Source organism: Colletotrichum tamarilloi, assembly GCF_030869305.1.
Source record: "Colletotrichum tamarilloi strain Tom-12 chromosome Unknown Scaffold_25.1, whole genome shotgun sequence".
Classification (NCBI taxonomy): Eukaryota; Fungi; Ascomycota; class Sordariomycetes; order Glomerellales; family Glomerellaceae; genus Colletotrichum; species Colletotrichum tamarilloi.
The window spans coordinates 393319-413945 of record NW_026849408.1 but is presented as its reverse complement, the minus strand read 5'-3'; the positions used below and the strand labels follow the sequence as shown (position 1 = coordinate 413945).

General features: G+C 53.0%; 3 protein-coding genes across 3 annotated transcripts; all 3 read left to right on the top strand.

Moving 5' to 3' along the window:
* Positions 1 to 3097: 3097 nt before the first annotated feature.
* On the top strand, positions 3098 to 6501 carry CTAM01_07841 (uncharacterized protein; the record flags this gene model as incomplete). The annotated part of the gene is made up of 8 exons (XM_060523862.1): positions 3098 to 3193; positions 3415 to 3527; positions 3675 to 4502; positions 4611 to 4641; positions 4705 to 4760; positions 4877 to 4951; positions 5225 to 5439; positions 5750 to 6501. The coding sequence occupies 8 exons, from the start codon at positions 3098 to 3100 to the stop codon at positions 6499 to 6501; spliced, it is 2166 nt and encodes a 721-aa protein (XP_060381609.1).
* Positions 6502 to 7936: 1435 nt separating this feature from the next.
* On the top strand, positions 7937 to 10681 carry CTAM01_07840 (uncharacterized protein; the record flags this gene model as incomplete). Its single annotated transcript, XM_060523861.1, has 2 exons — positions 7937 to 8543; positions 8595 to 10681. 2 exons carry the CDS (start codon positions 7937 to 7939, stop codon positions 10679 to 10681), a joined length of 2694 nt encoding a protein of 897 aa, XP_060381608.1.
* Positions 10682 to 15925: 5244 nt separating this feature from the next.
* On the top strand, positions 15926 to 16480 carry CTAM01_07839 (uncharacterized protein; the record flags this gene model as incomplete). The annotated part of the gene is made up of 2 exons (XM_060523860.1): positions 15926 to 16000; positions 16106 to 16480. 2 exons carry the CDS (start codon positions 15926 to 15928, stop codon positions 16478 to 16480), a joined length of 450 nt encoding a protein of 149 aa, XP_060381607.1.
* Positions 16481 to 20627: the final 4147 nt, after the last annotated feature.

Here is a 20627-nt window from a genome sequence, read left to right as displayed (position 1 = left end):
AACAGGTCCATTCAGCCTGTTGTTCAATTACATTCAATAGGAATGGCAACGGGCTAGGAGGGTGCTCGGTGCCCCCGGGGACAGGCGAACGAACGAAAGAGGGGCACACACAATGGACGCTGGCGGGGAATGAATTGCTTCCGTCTTGTCTCTTCCCCCTCCATCTGTCAACCTACCTTACACCTCGATCCCGTCCAAAAGACCAAACGGCTCTCGTCACTGCCCACTGCCCACTCGCCGGGCCTTTCTTTCTTTGTTTCTCACCCACTCCCGTCTATTCTCCCTCATCAGTACATCTACTTACTGAACAATCTGTTACAGATGTCTACCTCTTCTTCCCATCCTATCAAGGGTCTATCCCGGCACTGACTAAAACATACTGGGATGTGTCCGTACGCCCATGCTTTCCCCCAGTACCTAGCTCTAGTGAGCTTATTCCGCAGGCTCGGCATCAGAGACATGGTCAAAGGGCTACTAAACAATCTGCCCTTGCAACTTTGTATGTGTGTCTATCAGACGCTGCACATCACTCCCAGGAATGAAAGGATGGGCGACTAGCCCACTGGCGGGAGACTCGATACCTTACCATCTTACACACGCATTGGGCGCTTCGCTACCGCGGAGGGGCTATCCTGTTTCTGTTGCAGGGCCCCGGACCGGCTCCGACCAAATGGATGCTGCTCAACGCCAGGATAAAGCGGGTTATGTACTAGTGACAGACGACAACCTTACCTCTCTACTCCGTACCTTTCCTGCAACCTGAGTTAGGACGCGGCAGACGCCCATCCACGTCCATCCACGCCCACACGTCAGCAAATTTCATCGAGCGAGACGGACCGGCCTGTCTGACTGGGAGGTGACAGGAGGAAACTGGACCTTGGTGGCCGTCCGTCTCCGTCACCGTCACCGTCGCCAATGTCTTGTCTCTGCCTCCTGCTGACCCTTGCCACGGCGGAGCTGGCTGCTGGAACAAGCAAGGTATCTATCTGTAAGGTAAGGTAGGTAAACTACGAAGACACTGCAGATGGCCGGAGCAATCCATGCCCTCCTTGCGCTGTCTCTACCACACACACGCTCACCCTCACTCACCTATTCACTCACATACATACACGCACACACTCTCTCACTCTCCCTCTCTCTTTCTCTCTCATATCCGTAGACACATACCTACACGCACGCGCGCACACTCACACACACTCATACACAGCCACCGACTCTGGCGTATGTTCCTAAATAGGCGAAGGTTGCGTGAGGCCATGTCGCGGGGAAAACAACGTGGAGCGGTCGCCTCAAGCACAAATCTAATGTATCCATACATTGCCTCCTCGATACCTCGCTCACCTTACTAATGGGCCTGGTCAACTAGCTCAAGACCCTTGTAAGCTAATGTCTCCTTTTGTTCTGGAAACCCAGGCTGAACGGGATGAGGACGGTAACCAATGACTCTTTATTTTACCCCCCCAAGGGCTTGGGCGCGGCACAACCCATCGCATCGTATCGCTCTCACAAGACACATGGCGCATCTCATCTCGTTCTACCCGTGTTCTCAACGCAACCAACCCATCTGTGCCGCGCTACCTATCGTTGGCACACTACGGTTGCTGTTGCCGTTGCCGTTGCCGCCGCGCCGATGACCACCGACAAGCGTGTTCGCCTTGTCTAGATTCGGGTTCGGGTGCCTCAGCAGCAGTGAAACTTATTTTGAGCCAAGTCTGTCGTCCCAACCTGGCTGTTGCTAGCGTGCGATTCCCTGCGGCCTCGAACGGTCAGTTCTGCATATATTATGGTCATAACTGCCCCCCCAAGACATGGAACGGGGCAAAGACTCATCAACATACGTCCTCTCTCTCATGGCTCCGCTTCGTGATCTGGTCCTGCTAGTAGAACATCGCTTTACCACTGCTGGGCCGTGTCGGCGTCCCCTTGCACCCCTTCAGGCCTCTCTCTCAGGCAAATCGAAATTGTGCATCGCGTATAGGGTTCCTGTACAGGACCAATCTCTCTTCCAACGCTTCATATCGAAGGCGCATAAGCAAGCAGTCACAACTGCCGCTGTTCGGTAGCTTCAGCTTCTTGCCTTGCTGTCGTCGCATATGTCCGTGGTTTGAGCGTCGCTGCCGTTGCCGTTATCGTTCTGGTTGCCCTCGTCTAAGCCCTTTCCTTCCCGCTCCAGAGTGCGTAGGTTGCGTTACTGCTCTTCGACAAACGCTGTGACGGGGAGTCGGGCACGACTCCGATCAAATACAATTTTTTTTTCTCTCTTGCCGCATCTTCGCCAGCCTTCTGTTTCCACACACAAATCCGAAAGGCTGTGTACCACACATTCCGCTCGGTTTTTACCGGTGGTGTCTAGCAGTCAACAAACAACATTCGTCGGCATTGTCGTCCCTCGGTGTAGTCTTTGAGTCCACCCGCAGCGCCGGCGGTACCGCACGTTCCTCTCCGACAAAATCGAGATCCAAAAATCCAAAAATCAAGAGAGAGCGAGAGAGACAGAGAGACAGAGACGAAGAAAGAAAGACACACTTCCGAGGAACAAGAAGACTGAGTAAAAACAACTGGTGCACGGCATGTGCTCCGGGTGACCCAGACCCATATCCCACCCCGCCTGCCGTGCCGTTTCTCTTGGTCGAAAAGACGGGCACCGGTTCCACGTCTCCTCCCATCTCCCATGTTGAACGAGGTTTCTGCACCTTGTTCAACTGGTCGACAACCTCATCGGGACTCATCTGAGTCTCGCCAAGGACCCTCGCAGCCACTTCAACTACCTCTCGTCACCGACGTCCAAAATCAACTTGCATCTTTTGCCCCAGTAGCTCGCGGATGCTGCGCCCGGCCGAGAATCGCCCTGGGTCATTCTCCTGGCCGCTGCTGCCCCCTCATCGCCACTAGGGTTCTGCAGACTCAACGACCCCAGACCATTTGCCTAGGCTGGGCCTCTTTTCCCGCAGGTCTCGACCATTCTGTCTCTCTTGTCGCCCTGCCTAGCCTAGCATGCCACCCTTTCGCCTCAACATCAACTACCAAATCTCACTGAATGACCCGAACCCCCCTGGATTCGACCATCCTCCCGAACCCCTTCACTATTAGGTGAATAATGAACTTCGATTCCAAATCTGTGGCTTCGAGCTCAACGGGGTCGGGCTCCAGCCGAATGTACCAAAAGAAGGATCGTGGCCCTATCGCCGCCATAGTAAGTTCAGCCCTAATCCTCGTACCTATCCTTACCATCTCTAGACTGGCCTTGTGGTCTTCGTGTCTATCACCCCGAGGGCTTTGGACAAGTGCCCAGTGGTAGATGATGGAAAGGCGAAGGGCCGTTACCTTGATCCGCGAGAACATGGAGCCGCTTTCTTTCTCCTCCCTCTAGGCGTGACACGATTTCGGCCTGGATTTAGTCTGACATCTCTGTAGGCATGTTCGACTTGTCGTACTAGGAAGCAGAAATGCGACGAACGCAAGCCAACCTGTGGCTTCTGCGAAAAGAAGGGGCTTGACTGCTTCTACGGAGACCCAGTACCAACGAAGTAAGTCAGCGGCCCTGGCGCGACTCCTGGGAGCGAGATCAACCTTTGCTGTCCTTCTTTGCCCGTCTCTCTTAAGCTGTAGTGAGCCGACGATCACGTCCTAGAGCAACGCTGTCAGCTCAGTCTGGACATGCTAACTGGCCATAGAAAAGACAAAAGCTTGGTTGAACTACTCGAAATCGTGAAAAACATCAACGACAATACCAGTCAAATACCGCAACTGTTCGCCCAGCTCCAGAACATGCAGATCAGCGTCCCGTCTTCTTCACAGTCTGAAGATAGTGGCGATGACGCTTCATCGACAAGTACTTTGAAGGCCCAAGGCCGGCCTACCCCGAAACCCTCGCAGCAGGTTCCATACCGATATGCGTCTGCAGTCACCAAGATGATGGCGTGGCCTGCAGTGAGACAGAAGATAGAAGACGTCCAGCCCAAAATACCGAACCTCCAATCCGCCTTCCGGGAACCCGACTTTCCGTCCGAGTTGTTCCATCAGCAAGGCCAAGACCGGCGCCTTCCTCGAGGCGGGTTAGAAACGGCGAGCTATCATGAACGTATATCGCTGGGCTTTCCAATGGAAGGGCCACTACCACAGCTGACGGCGATGAGCTACGCAACGCTTGTAGACCGCGTCAACACGTATTTCGATACCTTTAATCGGATCCATCCTGTTCTAGATCGTCAATATTTCATGGAGAAGATACTACAGGACGTCATCGGGAGCGAGTTCGAGGAAAATGCGGCATCTACGTTGGTGTGTCTAGTGTTGGCCCTTGCCGAGGTGGCTCTCGTCGGAGGATCGGGCGGTGCCTTTGCGGCCTTCGAGGACCACCCTGTCGGTGAACCAGTCAGGACGACAAACGACTTGGAATTCCGGCCGCCGGGCATTCTGTTCTTCAACGAAGCACGGCGGCGCTTGGGATTCTCAATGACAGAGTGTGCTTTGGAGAATGTCCAGATGTATATCTTGGCGGGGTAAGTTTCCCGGAGCCGGGTCCGGCCGCCCGGGCCGCACCTCGGAGTGCGGACCTCCCGTACGGTGCGAAACTTTGACTAACCCGGGATTGGCTTGACCGACGACAGGCTGTACTATGAGTGCTGTTCTCGGCATGTGGTGAGTGAACACCTGAGGGGAAGACTGTCCGGACGGATTTGGCTAAACCAAAATCTCGCGTAGGAGTTCTGGAGAATGAACATATCGGCGTCCCTGGCTTGCCGTGCCTTGATTACCAGGTAAGTAGAAGCAGCAACGTTGGTGGTGGCCTGTCTGTCTGCAGCTGGGGCTGTCTGAGACTTTAAATGGCTGTGGTGAGGTGCTGATCCGGAAATGGGCTGACGGACCTTTGTAGTAACTCTGCCGAACTTCGCTCAGTGCGCGGCGATCAGATCCGCCGCGCCTTTTGGTATTGCTCCATCATGGAAACGTACGTGCATCGCAGATTTACAGTCCATCCCGAGAACCCCAACCCACGCCTCCTCCCCTGGCCCCATCGAGCCCCCAATCCCAGCCCCTGTTCTACCCATGGATCTTTGGCCAAGGCAGCCTCAGCTTGCGGATGAGCAAGGGACTCCTGTTGCATCTCCTTTGTTGCTATTTTGCACTTCGTATTCCGTTACTCCGTATACCTTCACCTGTGGCAAGGGTTGCTCTTCCCGCCACAAGAATCCGTCATCTAACAACCGGTGCTTTGCTGCAGCGGTCTTCACCTGGAACTTGACCTCCCTTTAACCGGCCTCGAGAAGCTAGAGGCGAGCATGCAACTACCAACATTTTCGGCCTATGCTCATACCGAAGATGCGAGTTTGAGTCAAAGTATTCACAACGACAGGAGATCCAATTGCGGTGAGATATTCCTACATCAGATTTCATTGCGAAACCTGGGGGTCAAGATCCACAAAAGCCTGAGAAGAAGTGAGTTGGATTGCCTTTCTCCGTCGTACCCCTCCTGGTTTTGGACCCTCTCTCCATTTCCGTCCATATTTCCATTTCCACTTTCTTCCCAGTCTGGTCGACGTACGTCGATAACGCCTTGTTCAGAGTCTCCATATGCGCTTGGCTTCGTATTCTTGGTCTTTTGCTACCTGCGTCCGCCTCTGATGCGCGCCTCGCGTATGGGCCCCCTGGATGGGCGCAAGTGCAGCGAGCCGGCTTCTCCCCATATGTCTCATCAGAAGAAATCTCCAATATTTTGACCCCCACTGACACGATGCATATGCACCAGTTCTTGGAGGATCCACTTCGAGATCAAACTGGCATTCGCCTGATCTAGCCGACTCTCTCGAAGATCTAGTTGGTGATTTGGCTTCGCAGCTCGACCAATGGCACACTTCTTTGCCCAGCGTCTTGCATTGGGACAGGACGCAACATTTGGACGCATTCCAAGCATCCTTTCCTGTCCTCGATCCGCAGGTTCCTGACCAGCACTTTTACGCACCGCCGACCTTGTATACCGCCGACGCCATGGAAGGGTTGCAGTCTGCTCCCATGCTGGGGTATCTACATGATTCACTCTACACCAATTCGAACGATGTGCTCGAAGCTATACTACGGTCCCGTTTCTACCATCTCGAATACTTACTATTCCGACCTTTTGTGTACAAAGCTCTGCATACACGAGCAGAAAATTTGACTGAGACAGACTTGTCCGCAACCAAGAGATTTTTAGAGGCTTGCCTCCTCTGGCCCATTATCCTTCCGCCTGCCGCTCAGCACAAACGCATGATTCCTTGCCTCTACTTTTGGTCCCAAAACATCCTCGGCATACTCATCTTCTTGCACCTATCTGCAACGCATCCCACTCTCTTCCAGATTCGACAGAGCCGTTGCGACTCAACTTTCGACGAGGCAGCGAACATGACGATTACGCAGGGTATCAACTGGCTTCGGGGCCTCAAGGATGAGGACAGCTCTACACGGTGGTGTTGGACGATTGTTCAGGGCTTATATCCTGACAGACCCATCATGCAGCAGTAGAACCGGGTCGCTATGGGCCAATGAACGAGAAAGATGAGACTTTGGATAATGTTACCAACGAAGCGGCCCCAGTAATCGAAGGCTGCACTTAGATGACTTAGGAAACGGGAAGTCCACGGTGCACAAAACCGAATTGTGGATGGTGCAAACAGGCATAGAGATCTAGCATCGGGAGACGCAAGGTTGCATTCTTCATCGGGCACATGGCGTTCTGGTTCCTGGGGCACACGACTCGCATCATCGGTATCATTTTCATCACTAAACGTATGAACGACGACTTGGTTGAGTGATTGGGCCAAGCAATAAGTCGCTGAAGCGCATGGACGGTTATAGAAGCAAAGAGGTGTTGATGACGTTGATGGCCCTATGGCATTATAGGATTAGCATGTGGCTTGGAGCAGGCGAGAGCTATCAGTCCAGCGTGGCATTTCCACGCTGGACGCCGGGGAGTCTTCTTTTCTTCGCAGTATATCTGCGGCTTGATTAATTTAAAGATATCTCTTCTCCGAACTTACTATCTATCCGTCCATAGCATCTTCTCAAGGGTGGCGGATGGCCAAATCTGTAAGCTTATCGAATTCTCTTCTTTCGACCTACCCTTCATGCCCGATGGACGACGGATGAGACTAGTTGGATAGCGCATTCAGGAGGTTTTCCTCAGCAGCCCTCTTAAACTTTATATTCACATTGAAGAGCGTTGATGTCTTCAGTAGGGTAGAGACGGTAGGAGGAATATGGAGCCCCTGGGATGGAGTGAGCGCCGACCTGCCCAAGAATTGGCGGCAGCAACGTGATGACGTAGGTTCACGATATGCGCCTTCCGTGCCCCAAACCGAACCTAGCCTGCTTAGCAGCTTCCCGGGATCAAGCTGACAAGCGCAAGAGTCCTGTAAGGCATTCCTATGGTAGGAGAGTGCCCCCATAGCTGCACAAGAAAGTTCGGTGATTCGTTGTCCTCGCACAGCTCTTGCGTAGATGTTTGGTCGGGGCTGCATCTCTCCTCGTCACAGCACTACCCGCCAAAGAGGGCGCCGACAACATCCCTTTCTTAGGAGTTAACGGCTTGAGATTAACAGCCTAACCATCAGTTCCAATACGAATAGCTTGTATGTATCATTCAGGTGAGGGTCTTCTGCATCTTGCATTCGCTGATATGGAACGCAGCATCATCAGGAGGCCATATCACATAGCCTGCCATCGGCGCCGACGTCATAGCATTCCTCCTACATCATAAGTAATGGCGAGATCAAATCCTTTCGTCGTGTACAAACGCGACGCCAGGCAACTTGCATACTGGATGATCCACGCATCCAACTTTATCTTCAAGACACGGAAAAGGGACAACGGCGCCTAGGAGTCGCCTATCGAGTTCAACACAACCGGACAGATACATGTCAACGATTTCCAATCGGTCGCAAAGTTTGTGAGCAAGCACATGCAGGCGATACCGCCTGCTACATTTCGACTATTCAGATCCGTCATCAACGCGAGAACGGAGCATCTAGCCTTCTTGCGACGCATCGTAAGCGAGGAAGACCCTCAGTACGGCAAAGACATCAATATTCACGACACGTTTGTCCGACTCGTTACCGAAGCTTTCGTTGCCCTCGGCGGAAATTCCTGGATAGAGACCGAGCAGTCAAGAGGCGTGCAAGGTCGATCGAACACCAGCAGTTTGACTCCAGAAAAACTTGCCGACTTCATCAATTTCTCGGCATTGGACTTAAAAAGCCTGAGCCTTGAGAGTTCAGGAGAGAATTCAAGTGACAGCGTTCCTGTCCCTCTTCGTGGATCCCAAAGGCGAGCCCAAGCGAAATCGGGTAGAGGGGGCAAGGGCAAGAAAAAGGCGAAGAAGGCCCCCGGTGCCCTATTGAACCAGGTACCTATTGAGCAATACAGCATCGTCGAAGCCGATGGCACTGGAGAAGCCGAGTCCTTTATGGCTGCTTGCGCAATTGCCAAGGAGTGCGTCGTCCTCAGAAACTATCTCCAGAATGTCTGGCGCGAGGCAGCGTACTGTGGCTTGCATGGTGCTATTGCCGGTACACTGTCTAAAGTCGCTATTGAAATGGTCTAGGATACCGAATTGGAAGTCTTCAGCGAGGTCCCAGAGTTACAATCATACGAGACGCTTGTGGCGGCCATCATCCGTGGAAACCTCGAGACTGCACAAGGCTCATTCATGAAAGCTTTGGCAAAAGTTAGTCCGGGTGATCAGCATGGAGGAGCCAAAACGACCTCTATCGATTTGAAAGAGTACATTCAGCTTGGCACCTACCGGGATTTTGTTGATTTCCTCGAAGACTATCAACAGTCAGAGGATGGGAAGCCTACTACGAAGATGCTTATCAAGATCAAAGACTGGGATCCCACGCTAGACTTACAACATACTACGAAGAGGGAAAGATTGAAGTGGCGAAGATCATACACAATCAACTGGCTTTATGATCTCGTCAACTCCTATACAGCCCCTAAGCGCAGTGATGGAGAATGGGTGCGGCTTGAAAACTTACCCAACTGTCCGTTGGCGGGCTCTGAACCGCTTCTTGGTCTTCAGGATTTCGCGTGTTTTGTCGTCTCGTTGTTAATGAAGAAGCCAGGAACGGATGTTCATCAAGACATCATGCCTCACCGCGTCTTTCAGCTACAATGCATTGTCGATGCTTTCACCGTATCATGTGGCTGGACCAACACCACTCGGCGGGGGCATGTCATTGGACCACGATCTCCGGATACGCTTGGCCCGATGAGAGACATTGATGGGTTTCTGGGACGCAGACCCGTAGGAAACGGTAATCAGGAGAGCAGCGTCAAAGGCAAAGGCAAAAGCGGTACCAAACTGTACATCGGTGACATTGAGCTATCTATAGGCGGCAGCACAAAGGATGACAGCAACATTCAAAACGACGACAAGAACTTGGGGTTCAGCAATGGACTTCTTCGGTCTGCCAACTTGATGGCTCACTTTTACGGGGCAGAACTCCGTAACGCCCATAGGCAGCCAATGATGGATTTCGTGAGCGTCTTTTGCAGAGAGTTCGACTTCCTGGGCCAGTCAGTGCCAATGACTGGCGACATACTCCCAACATCCCGCTTTGATCACACCGGACTCAATGGTATGTGGAGGTACTCTCCGTACCTCTGTGGTGTGGGAGTGATGGAGGGCCTGGAAAGGGTCTACCGCACAAGCATGCTCATCTGGGACAGCCTCGAGGAACCGACGGCAATGATACATCTCCACAACATGCTTGTACAGCAAGGGCACATAAAGCAGCCTTTGGCTCACTATCAAGTACTACAAGACATGTTTCGAGATAGCTTCTTTCTCGATGGCCAAGTTCCACGGTCCAACTTTGCTGAAGCCTTCCTTGGCATTGGAGAGCTCTTATGGGGTGATGGCAGAGTGAAACAAAAGCCGGCCCTCCCAAAATCAGCTGGATACCATCGCTCAGTCGACGTCAGCAGAAACTTGGCCTTCAATATCAAGTCTCATCTGTTGATTTACCGAGAAGCGAATTGGCATGTTGAATGGATACCGGACAAAGAGCTCAATCCACGGACTCGTTTGGCCTTGCTCCGCGCTTCGAGGCTGGTTGCCAATACTCCGCTGAACAGCATGACCAAAGATGAGAAGAGTCTGGTTGACCGCGTCAAGAAAGCTTTGGGTGTAGACGATCAAGAGCTACTGTCCCGAGGGAATGCCCTGTTGAAGAAGCTCGGTGAGACACGGCCCCACCACTCCAGCACCGGCCGGAACGGTACGCCGATTGAAGTCGTGTCCGGGGATCGCGTCAGGCCTAGTCGAGTGCAAATACTCGATCTGATCAAGGGAGACTTATACAACGATATTTGTGGGAACCGCTCTTACTCCACATTCAACTACATACTGTTGTATGTCAACATGATCGAAACCTTTGAGAAGATTGAATACGAACTTGCGAGAGCACAAGATTCCGACTGCCAGAGCATTCTGGAGTTGGGGACGAGACTTCATATGGTTGATGCACTGATGCGGAAAGAGCGAGAAAGGGCGAGCCTCAAGATTGTGGCAAAGGTCTTGGAGAGCCAGAGGGAGTTGCCATGTCGCTATCCCCGGAACGAGAAGCCTGTGGATACATGGTATCAAGAAGAGGATAGCTTGGATTATGATGGGAACGAGATATTGTGCTCAGTCATGTGAAGATGAAAGCTCACCTTTGAGTTGAGGTTTCGTGGGAGAGATGCCTGGCTGTATGGTCAACTGTCTTGGAGGATTGAGTAGACTTACCGCCAAGTTGCAGCGATTGCGTGAGTATGGTCATTGTACACAGTTGTATTGGCAGTCAGACTTTCAATAAACTTCCAGCGATGAATAGCGGTCTAGAAAGCGACCTACGATGACTCGAGAGGACTCTGCTGAAGGTATCGTGAAGGCTGGAGGCAACCCGTCCCCATCACTCCTTGGACGTGAGCATCGCTTATTCACAACATGGAAGACGAGATAGCCAGAGTACGAACGTCCGGATATGATTGCTTGAAGTGCATCGGTTCAGAATGACGAGCTTCGTGGCTCTTGGGAACATTTTGAACTTGTGACATCCATCCCTCTCCCGCTTTGCTCGAGATATGGCTCCGCCCACCCCGATTGATACCGGACGTATGCGCCTGGAAGTTGGTACATGCTCATAACTACCCTTTCATCTTCAGAGACGAGAGAGTGAGAGTATGACGGCGACGTGGAACCGGGAGCTCGATGGCTTCAATGTCCGTTCTTGACGCGAGGTAAGTAAGGTACAGTATCGAGGACCATGTCCGGGGTTTCCAACTCCCGAGAGACATTGAGGAGACCATCTTCACTGAGACTCACGGACTGAGGAGTTCAACTTCAGAGACAGGACATTGCCAGCTCAGGCGCGGTCTTGAGCGTAGATGAGCCGCCGGCATCGTGTAAGCGGAGTCATCTTGGACGAAACCCAGACTGCTTACCGTGTCATGCTCGCGGTACTACACAGCGGACGACGATGTGTCGACTCCCACCCACATCGTGATGATGGAAACCGCATACTTCCCGGTTGCTTTTCACACATGACATCCAACGCGGGTTCACCAGCATACACCTATCTTCACTCACCCTTCCTCTTACCTCATCTCACGATCCCACCGAACCCCATCAACCCCACCAACGAACCTCAGAAATGCCCAGAGCGGGGCCCATCCGTTCCCGCCGCTTTGCCTTGATCCTGAGATTGCTGCCTCGGTATCCACCATGAACCAACAGCACTTGTAGTGTAGTGGTTATCATCCTCGCCTTCCACTTTCCACGTTTCGGGATATTCAGAATCAGCGAGGGACCCGGATTCGAATTCCGGCAGGTGCAATCGTTTTGCATTTTTTTTTCTCCGTCTTCAGCCTCAGCTCCTCTCTTGCGAGTCTTCTGTAACGCCGCATTTTGGTGCTCATTTCCCTCTGCCAATCGCTCAAATCTCCTGCATTTCTAGTCTTTCGCTCGTCTCATGATGTTCGTATCCACGATGCATGAAAGTCGACATTGGCGTTGCATATACTTTCTTCACACATTCATCGTCAGACGACGGCGGGCCTTGAAAACAGGTCTCGATAGGTCTCGTGAGCAGTAGTGTCCCGCGGTAGCGAGGGTAGCGAGTGTCGAAATGCGTCTCGATGGAGTCCAACCTGAACTCAATGTCTCTCGATCATGAGACATTTTTTGACCAAACTCTGTGAAAAGAATTGCCAAAAATAACAGGGATGATGAAGAGTAGGGCGGACGAACAGTGAGGATATTCGAGTGTACTTACACCAGATGTCGATGTTGTCCCACTTTCTCTTCGAGCGATGGCTTTTCCCTCCCACGTATGCATATACACACGCCTCTCGCTCTCTCGCATCACATCAAGTGAGGTCAAGAGACCACTTTTTTTTCCCTTCTCGTTCGTTGAGCACGCGAACAACGCACCCACGCGCGCGCGTGCCCTGAGCGACTACAGCCGAGGGAACTAAGGTAACTTACTGCGTGTGCCGGAAAAAAAAAAAGAAGAAGATCCTGTAGCGCCAATTCTGCCCAGACTGCGGGCGAAGCCAAAAAAGTCGAAGACAGGAGCGGCGCCAAAGCGGGACGTGGGACTCGTTGGAACTTGTCCTGTTTTCTCCCTCGCTTGGGGTTTAGTCTCGGTCCATAGCGCAACATTGTAGTGCCTCGGATGTTTCTCTCTGTCTCGCTTTCGTTCAGCCTCGTCTCCTCTTCTTTTCTTTTTTTGCTGTTTCTTCTCCCTCCGGATCGATTCTCCTCCGGTTGAATTTCTCCCCCGGGGGTGGGTTGGATGGGCGGGAAGGGCGAGTTTAGGCATCCATATCTCTCCAAGCCCACGATGTCGATGAGGGGGGCGTGTCGTCGTCGTCGTTCACCCAGAAAGCAGGACTGGAACGTCAAGCGGATGGACCCGTGCACACCGTGGCGTCTAGATTCACCAACGACATTTGATGTCTCCTTCGCGCTGGCGCCAAATGAGGGAAGAGAAGAAAAAATTGAACAATGAGGCGTGGTTCCGTTCCCTCGGTTGAGGAGGAAGAGCCTTGTTAGCCGCCCGCTGCCAGCCGGTGCCTTCGACGCTACGAAGTAGATCAGTCAGTCAAATCGATAAAAGGGAAGGATGGTCGAAAAAAAAACTTGCTCGTCGTATTCTCTCGTGTGGCTTTCGGGTAGAAGTGCAACATCAACAAGCCTTGCATCTTTCTGCCCGCAAAACCCTGCCCAGCCTACAAGCCACAGAGAGCCAGCGCCATACTTGAACCAGGGCGGGATTCAAGCTAAGAAAGGGACCAAAGTCACCAAATCCACCTCAAAGGCTCATCGTCCCAACCCCCTCTCCCGAGGCCCATGTAAGTGGCATGGGAGGTAAACTTCTTACCTCAGTACTGTAAATCCTGAGCTAATTAGCCCGCTAAGCCCCCAACGACAAACGGCATACAACGCTCGCATGCCGCGGACTGCTAGACAGCAGGACTAGCCTGGCGCTAGGTCCATCGGTGACGTGAGCCGCGAGCCGGGCGCCACTATTGAAAGTATATATGTCGTACGGGATGATGAGAGATTGGAGCAACAATGGAGACGAAGAGAGCCCTGCGGCAGTGGTAGAGTAGGGACGGGTGCGGTCCGGCGCTTAGAGCCGTCACTTCGTCTGTGACTGCCCTTCCCGCCTCGTATCTCTATATTTGACCTTTGTTTGCCGGAGGAGGGGGCCAGTCGCAGTAGCATGAAGGGGGCGTACAGTTTGACAGTGTACTACCACCGAGTTGCTGCCAAACGTACATGGTTCCTTGTCATCGGGTATCCTGCCAGAGGGGGCATCGCTTGGTAGCCAGCAGTGTCATTGGGTTGCGGCTCTTGATAGACGTCTGACGATCTCCCTACACCTCTCTACTCTAGCTTTGGTGAGTTAGGCTATCATTGCTGCCCATTCGTCGATCAGGCTTGCATCTGCCCCTGATAGATGATCCAACCAAATGCTCTAGAGAGAAATTCGGTGCCTCGGGTTTGCAATCCACTGGTTGTCACTGGTCCGAGCCGTCCCAATTACAAATCGGCCCGGTGTAGACATTCCGGACTTCAACATGGCATATGGTCGGAGGAAATTGGCCGGTCAGGGTTGCAACATCTAGTACGGAAGCTTCGTACGATTTCCCACTTCTATCTGCCGAGCGCTGCAGTCCTGCTCTGGGATGTCAGAACCAAATAAATTCGCTTCTTGGGTGATGTCCCGCTCTTTCTCTCGCTGTCTTGTGCTGCGCCGTCAAGCTTTCTCGGCCGGGGCTTGGCCCGGCTCGGCGTGCAGTTTCCGTAACCGATAACGACGTCTCTCCAAAATGTCGAAATCGGAAAGCATCACGTGCGATGTGACACAAAGTTTGTTCAGCTTCCCTAATAAAAATAAAAAAAAGAACGTAGATCTTCAAGTAGTGCAAGCGTCGTCCGTCAAACAGAGGTCTTGAGTGGTAGCAAAGTCAGGCATTCGTTGTGATTTCAGTGTGACGCAGACTGACGGCCCAGAGGCACTCACAAGCGCCTACAGTCAATAGAACTGGGAAGAGCACGGACTGGACGCAGCACCGAGATCAGACGGCGCCCGTATTCGTGCCAGGCTTGCTCCTCCATAACAGGCGCAAAGAACTCCCCTCCAGGCTTCTGTCGTTGGAGTCGCCCGCGCCTGGAAGCGAGGTAAAGGCACAAGCGGTCCGGGCCATCGAGCGGGCGATCTATGCTGCTGCATAATGCAAGACTACGTGGGTGGTGCCAGCAGCCTAAGCCTCCGAGCGTGAGTCGGAGATGAAAGCACGCCCGTGCTCGTGTCTCCAATGTCGGTTTTCTACGCCAATTCTCCCGAATCCTTGGATATGGAGGTCAGGCGGCTGGTGCGGGGAAAGACGGCCGTCCGGCAAGGTGATCAAAAGTGGTGGCCGAGCGGCCCAGGGATCTCTACAAGCTTGATTCCGCCTCATCTTGCCGGAGCAAGACGCACGTACGGATAGGATAGCCTTTTGATCGTCGTCCAGAGAATTAGGAGACGGGAAGAAAGAATGTTTGCTGGTCTGCGTGGAGTTGACAAAGAGCTTCTCCGTCCCGACCAAATAACCCAGACAGGTGAGCGCCACGCGTCCACATCCTCTAAGAAGTTTGGATGATGTTTCAGTCTCCCTCGCGGTCAGACACGGCGGTAACCCAAACAACGGGTGCAAGGCGGGGGAATGAAGAGAAGCAAATCGTGGGAACAAACCGATACGGAGCTGCCGGTAAACCCGGGCCCCCGGACGGCCATGTCTCTTCCCCTCCCGGACCGTTCAATCCTCAAGATGAGTGGAGCAGGGCACCGTGACCGTCCACAAAGTCTCCGGGTCATCCGGGTGGGCTAGGCCATTGAGTGTCTAGGCGACCCTGACTTAGAATGCTTGCTAAGTCACTAACAAGTTGGAGGCTTGCCAAATGAGTTCCCCAATAAGCTTCAGTGCTCCGAAGTTTAAACTTAATTGAGCTCATAAGAACCTAGCAACAGCCAATGAGACAAGTCATTTGCGACAGTGGTGCAACGTTATGATTGGTGTGATTTCCCGAAAGCGTCCATGGCCAATGGGGCCGGTTGATGGAAGGGGGAAACAAAATAAAGATGGTGGCGCTCATACTGAGTGTGATAGTTTGAATCGGGGAAGTGGTATGCCACCACGGTCGCAGTGCCATGTATCCGTAGCGCAACAAGCTTTCAGCTTTTCCCCTCTCGGGGTCCTCTTTGTTCCTTTGCCTCACTCTTTACTCTTCTGCTCTCCTCGCTACAACTTCATGCGTGCTGTCGCAAACATCGTCTCTTCGTCGATGCTTCCTCATTGACGCGCTCAGACTACGCACGACACGTCTTCTCGTCTTCGAAACACAGTCGCCATGAGATCTTCCGCTGTAGTCGTCGCGCTTGCCGGCTTTGCCGCCGCGCAGCAGAACGCGCTACCCACGTGCGCTGTACGTTCCCCCTGGTCCTACTGATTTCTCTCGTTTGCTAGAGTGCCAAAGATGCTCCTAGTCGCTTGTGATTCGTGTGCTAACGGCCGGATTGCGAATGAATAGCAAGGCTGCGTGAATCAATACACTACTGGCAGTGGCATTGCTGGCTGCAGTCAGATCGACGTCAAATGCATCTGCTCCAACTCTGGCTTCCTCGACGGCATCGCATGCTGTCTCGCCGGTGCCTGTCCTCAAGCCGACCAGGACACCGCCGTCAAGTACGCAAAAGACATCTGCACCGGAGCAGGCGTCACCGTCCCCGATCAAGTCGTCTGTAAGAGCGCCAACTCGACATCATCAGCCACTGCCTCGCAAACGACCGCCTCTGCGACCGGAGCTACGGCGTCCGCCTCTGCTACCAGCACACCGAATGCTGCGCCTACAATGGGTCCGGTTGCGTTTCTTGGAGGTCTCATTGCTGCCCTGGTCGCATTGTGAACTTGGATTGGAGTCGGGTTGGCGGTTGTAGGATAGTGGTTGGGAAGTCCGTGCGAAACGGTGGACGGGCTACGCTGCGCATGCTGCTCTCTCTCTCTGGTAGCTTCTGGAACGGACTCGAATGATACGGTGTTGTAATTTTCGCGTCAGCTGAATAGTTGTAAACATTTTATTTCAACTTCGCAGATATCAACCTCGCGTTGAACATGTGTTAGGGTGAGATGATGGCGAGAAACATGCGTCGCCATCGCAGTAGAGCAGAAATCACGGGACGATGACGCTGGGATGACGGACCGTCATTCGTTATATCAGATGCTGGTTGTCTGACATCTGAGTGGACAACCAGCATCTGAGTGGCTCAATCGAGCCGAAACATTTTCCGGCCGCGCATGTGGCTAAAGGGAGCTCATTAGCATCAAGTGTTGAGAGTCAAGACCCCTAGACCCTGTACTGGACGACAAATATCTGCCGAACGGCCAGCGAGGATGACGTGAGGAACGTCTGTGAGCCTCAAACCGTCCGTTCACCGAGCTTGTTCTGTGCACTCGTTCTCAAGCTGCATGATTTGCTCCAAGGTTATTTTGGGTTCTCGATGAATCTTCTTCCAGGGATCTCGAATGTGTCCAAAACACCCTCGGGCCCCTCAAGTAAAATAGTCATAGAGGGGAAGCAAGCGGTGAGCGTGTTTTGGTATGATCGCCTCCAACCCAACTTGACTACGGAGTAGAAGGTTGCTTCAAGACGACATCAGGTGACTAGGCTCAAGGGTTGAACACATCATGATTCGCTACCAACTTCGCGATTGAGCAGATGCACAGAGTTACTGCCGGTGGTGACTCGGGACTAGGCTTACAATTAAGTTGCTGCCGGCCGTCACAGATGAGCGGACAAGTCCCCATTTGAAGTTGTCTCCGAATGTTGAAAGTTCTGCCAGAAACGCGGCAGCAGAGAAAGCTTGAGAAAATAGCCGCGTCTTTCAGCATGATGCTCTCAGTGACCGGGAGACCCCGTCGACGGAGATGAGGCAGTCGTCTTTGCCGTCTCCGCCGTTCATGAGATGGGATGTTGCGATGGAACGGTAGCAGCCATTACGGTGAAAGTAGATCGGGCTGTCTCCAGTTTTTCCGCGCCGTGTACAAATATATCAATACGAAGGTCGTTGGGAGGGGAAACGTGCTTCTTCCGTGACCATGTCCGGACGTCGTCCCGACTGAGCGATACCTTATCTAGACCAAGATATACTATCTTATCTTATCCAGTGCGAGTTTCAGATCCATGGCAGAGAGGCTCTTGGTACAGGGTCGTCGGGAGACAAGTCCAATCAGTGCTGACAGCAACAAGACGAGGCCGAGATTGTTTTCCGGCATGGGGGCCGGGTGGGGATATTCTTCGGTCCGTCGTTGCCACAAACACTGTCGTGCATACGTCTCCGCTACGTGAAGGGTGCCTTCGGACCCCGGGCCTTGACAATGGTAACTTCGCGGTGATGGGATTTCGAATTTTCCAGGATGTTGTCGGCCGCCGACGATAAATGGCAGGCATGAGCAGATGCTACACCGTCAAAGACTCGGCCCGCGGAGCTTGCATCCCCACAGAGGCACCGACAAAGCAAGGAAGCCTTCCACCCAGCCGAAGAGCAGGCGATGCTCGACAGACATGAGCCGCGCTGACACGCAACCACTGCCGTCTGCAATCTGTGGGTCTAGTTCATCGACCTTGTGAGCCGGTTGGAGCTACGCGCGTTGGTGTGAAAACGTCAAAAATCGCCAGATATCTCAATCTGGTATAGGGAGATGCCATGGGGGGGCGTGAGGCCGGAAGTCAAAGTACGTGCGGTCTGGTGTGAGATTGGTAGCATGCCCAAGGTGAATGGTACTACCTAGACTTTTGTGTCGTGCCGTGGTACGTTGTCAATTTCACAACAGTGCGTCGATAACCCACTTCTGCCTCTCATCTGCAACTTTGTTACCGACATCGACTCGAGCCTTCGTATTCCGGATATCCAGGCTATGCCTATGTATGTAGAGACTCTGCGGAATGGAGACGCACCCCTCCTCTCTCGCTTCTCCTCCATAAGGCGAGCATGGCTTCGAGGTCGAGCGGTCTCTGCAAGACTCTCCACTTGCTGTCAGGCTTTTTTTGGGTTGACCCCGGCGCAAGCATCCCTCATAATACCCCTTCTAGTCGATAGTTGCGAGCATGGGACAAGGAGACTTTGCCCGTCGGGTACCTGTCAGAAAGGACTTGGAACCACCATGATTCGCCCAAATTCCGATTGATGCGATCATCCAGCTTTGGCAGCCGCCGTGCAGGGAGCTGACAAGGGCAAGGGACAGGGAGATCAGATGAGGAATTTGGGGTTGTGGTGTGGGGAGTAGGCCGGATGGCGCTTTGATCATTTCGAAGTCTGGTGTGAAACCTGAGGGTGGGTATGTCGACGAACGCTTTGACGGTGACTCCTGGCTCTCCGGCAGGGGAGAGCAGCAGCTCAAGAGCTGCAACGAAACATGAGTGTGAAGAAGGTCAATGGTTGCCAAGGAAGCCAGAGTGCAACGAGCGACGCCCGCACTCAACGGGGAAGATCGAGGCGATGGCGAGGTGCAAGTATTACTGGTTTTCTTTCAGGTGCTGGATATCATGGTGTGCGTTCTTGAAAAGAAGATGGAGGGGCTTGCTTAGTTACTGTTTGCAGGGCGCTCCCCCATTGGTGGGTGCAAGATCGTCGAACGTATTCCGTCGTCCCCGAGGACCCATCTATGTATCTTGGGTTGGTGGCTCTTCTCGAGTGGGAATTGTGGCTGTTAACCGGAAGCAAGCTCGATGAAGAACATGTCCATTGACTGGGAAAACAACGGCTTCGCCGCTTCGCCGTACGTTCCGATTGCTAGTGTACTGTCAAGCTCCTGACCCGTCAGCCTTCCCTGCTTCACGTTACGTTGGGCAACAGACAAGGATCCATGGCCTCGAAAGACTGACCTTCGGGTAGCCCTGAATTTCGGTAGGACGCCTTGTATAAAACGCTGTTGCACATCAGGCACGGGATCTGCTGGCCTGCCCCAAGGTCGAGCTCGGAGCTGGGCAGGACGGGCGTTCAGTGTTTCTGCGAGAAACCAGTCGGAAGGTCGGAACTTTTCTGCTTCCCTGCTGCGTCATTGTTTGTCTTGGACGCCTTCGATGCTTCTCTGTTAGCTATCCGTACGGATACTCTCTATCTCTCCTGTGTATCCGTACCGGTCCAAGCCACGCCCCCTGTCCAGCCGAGTGTAAATCGATCACATAATGCGTAGAGAGCTGTTGCCGGTTTGGCCCGCTTCGCAATTGCTAGTGGGATAACAATGTATTGTTCCACCAAAGTCGGCATATTCCAAGACCATCGCTGTCATGGGGTGAGACATGCTCGAGCTCGTGGGCTAGTAGCCACAGCGTCCTAGGAGGTACGGATGCTCTGTACATTACGAGGCGTGGCTACCTGAGGAGAAGAAAAGATGCAGGGTCATCATCTGTCAAATCCCATACGCCCCTCCCTTGGACGATGATTCTGCACGCCTGGATCTGGAACCAGACTTTTTAAGATTTTGGCAGGCCAGCCCGAAGCTCGGCAATCCGTATGCGGCTGGCGTCCGTCTCTCTGGTACGACGTGACCTGTTGCAATTGACCCCACGCAAGCCAGCAACCGTCCCATAAAGCTGGTGTTGTCTGTGTGCGGTCGGATAGGCACTAAAAAAATGGACGAGGGCCTTGCATTTGCGTGGATGCCACAAAAGCAAGCAATGCCCCGGGTCAATCATTGAGTTGATGGCGCGTCCTGCCGCTTTGTGCCCTTCTCCATCGTCGCTTTGTGCCCCTCTTGGGAATGTCTAGTGATTTCCGTTCTTCTACCCGTACGGAGTACACCTGCTCATCTCCGATCTGTCCCAGATGAGATCGGCTTGCATCATGAACAGCATACCCTGGCAGAAGTTGTTCACTGACGTTGGCCGCATCAAATTGAAGGGAACATACATTGTCCTCTCAGACACCATCCAGAATAGGGAGGTTAAGTCGAGATGTCAAAAGAACTTCGGAGCTCTACCAGTGCGGTACATGAGGTTATTGGATGCGGATTCGCATTTCAACCCTCGACAAAGGTTCTCTCGTTTTGTGTCG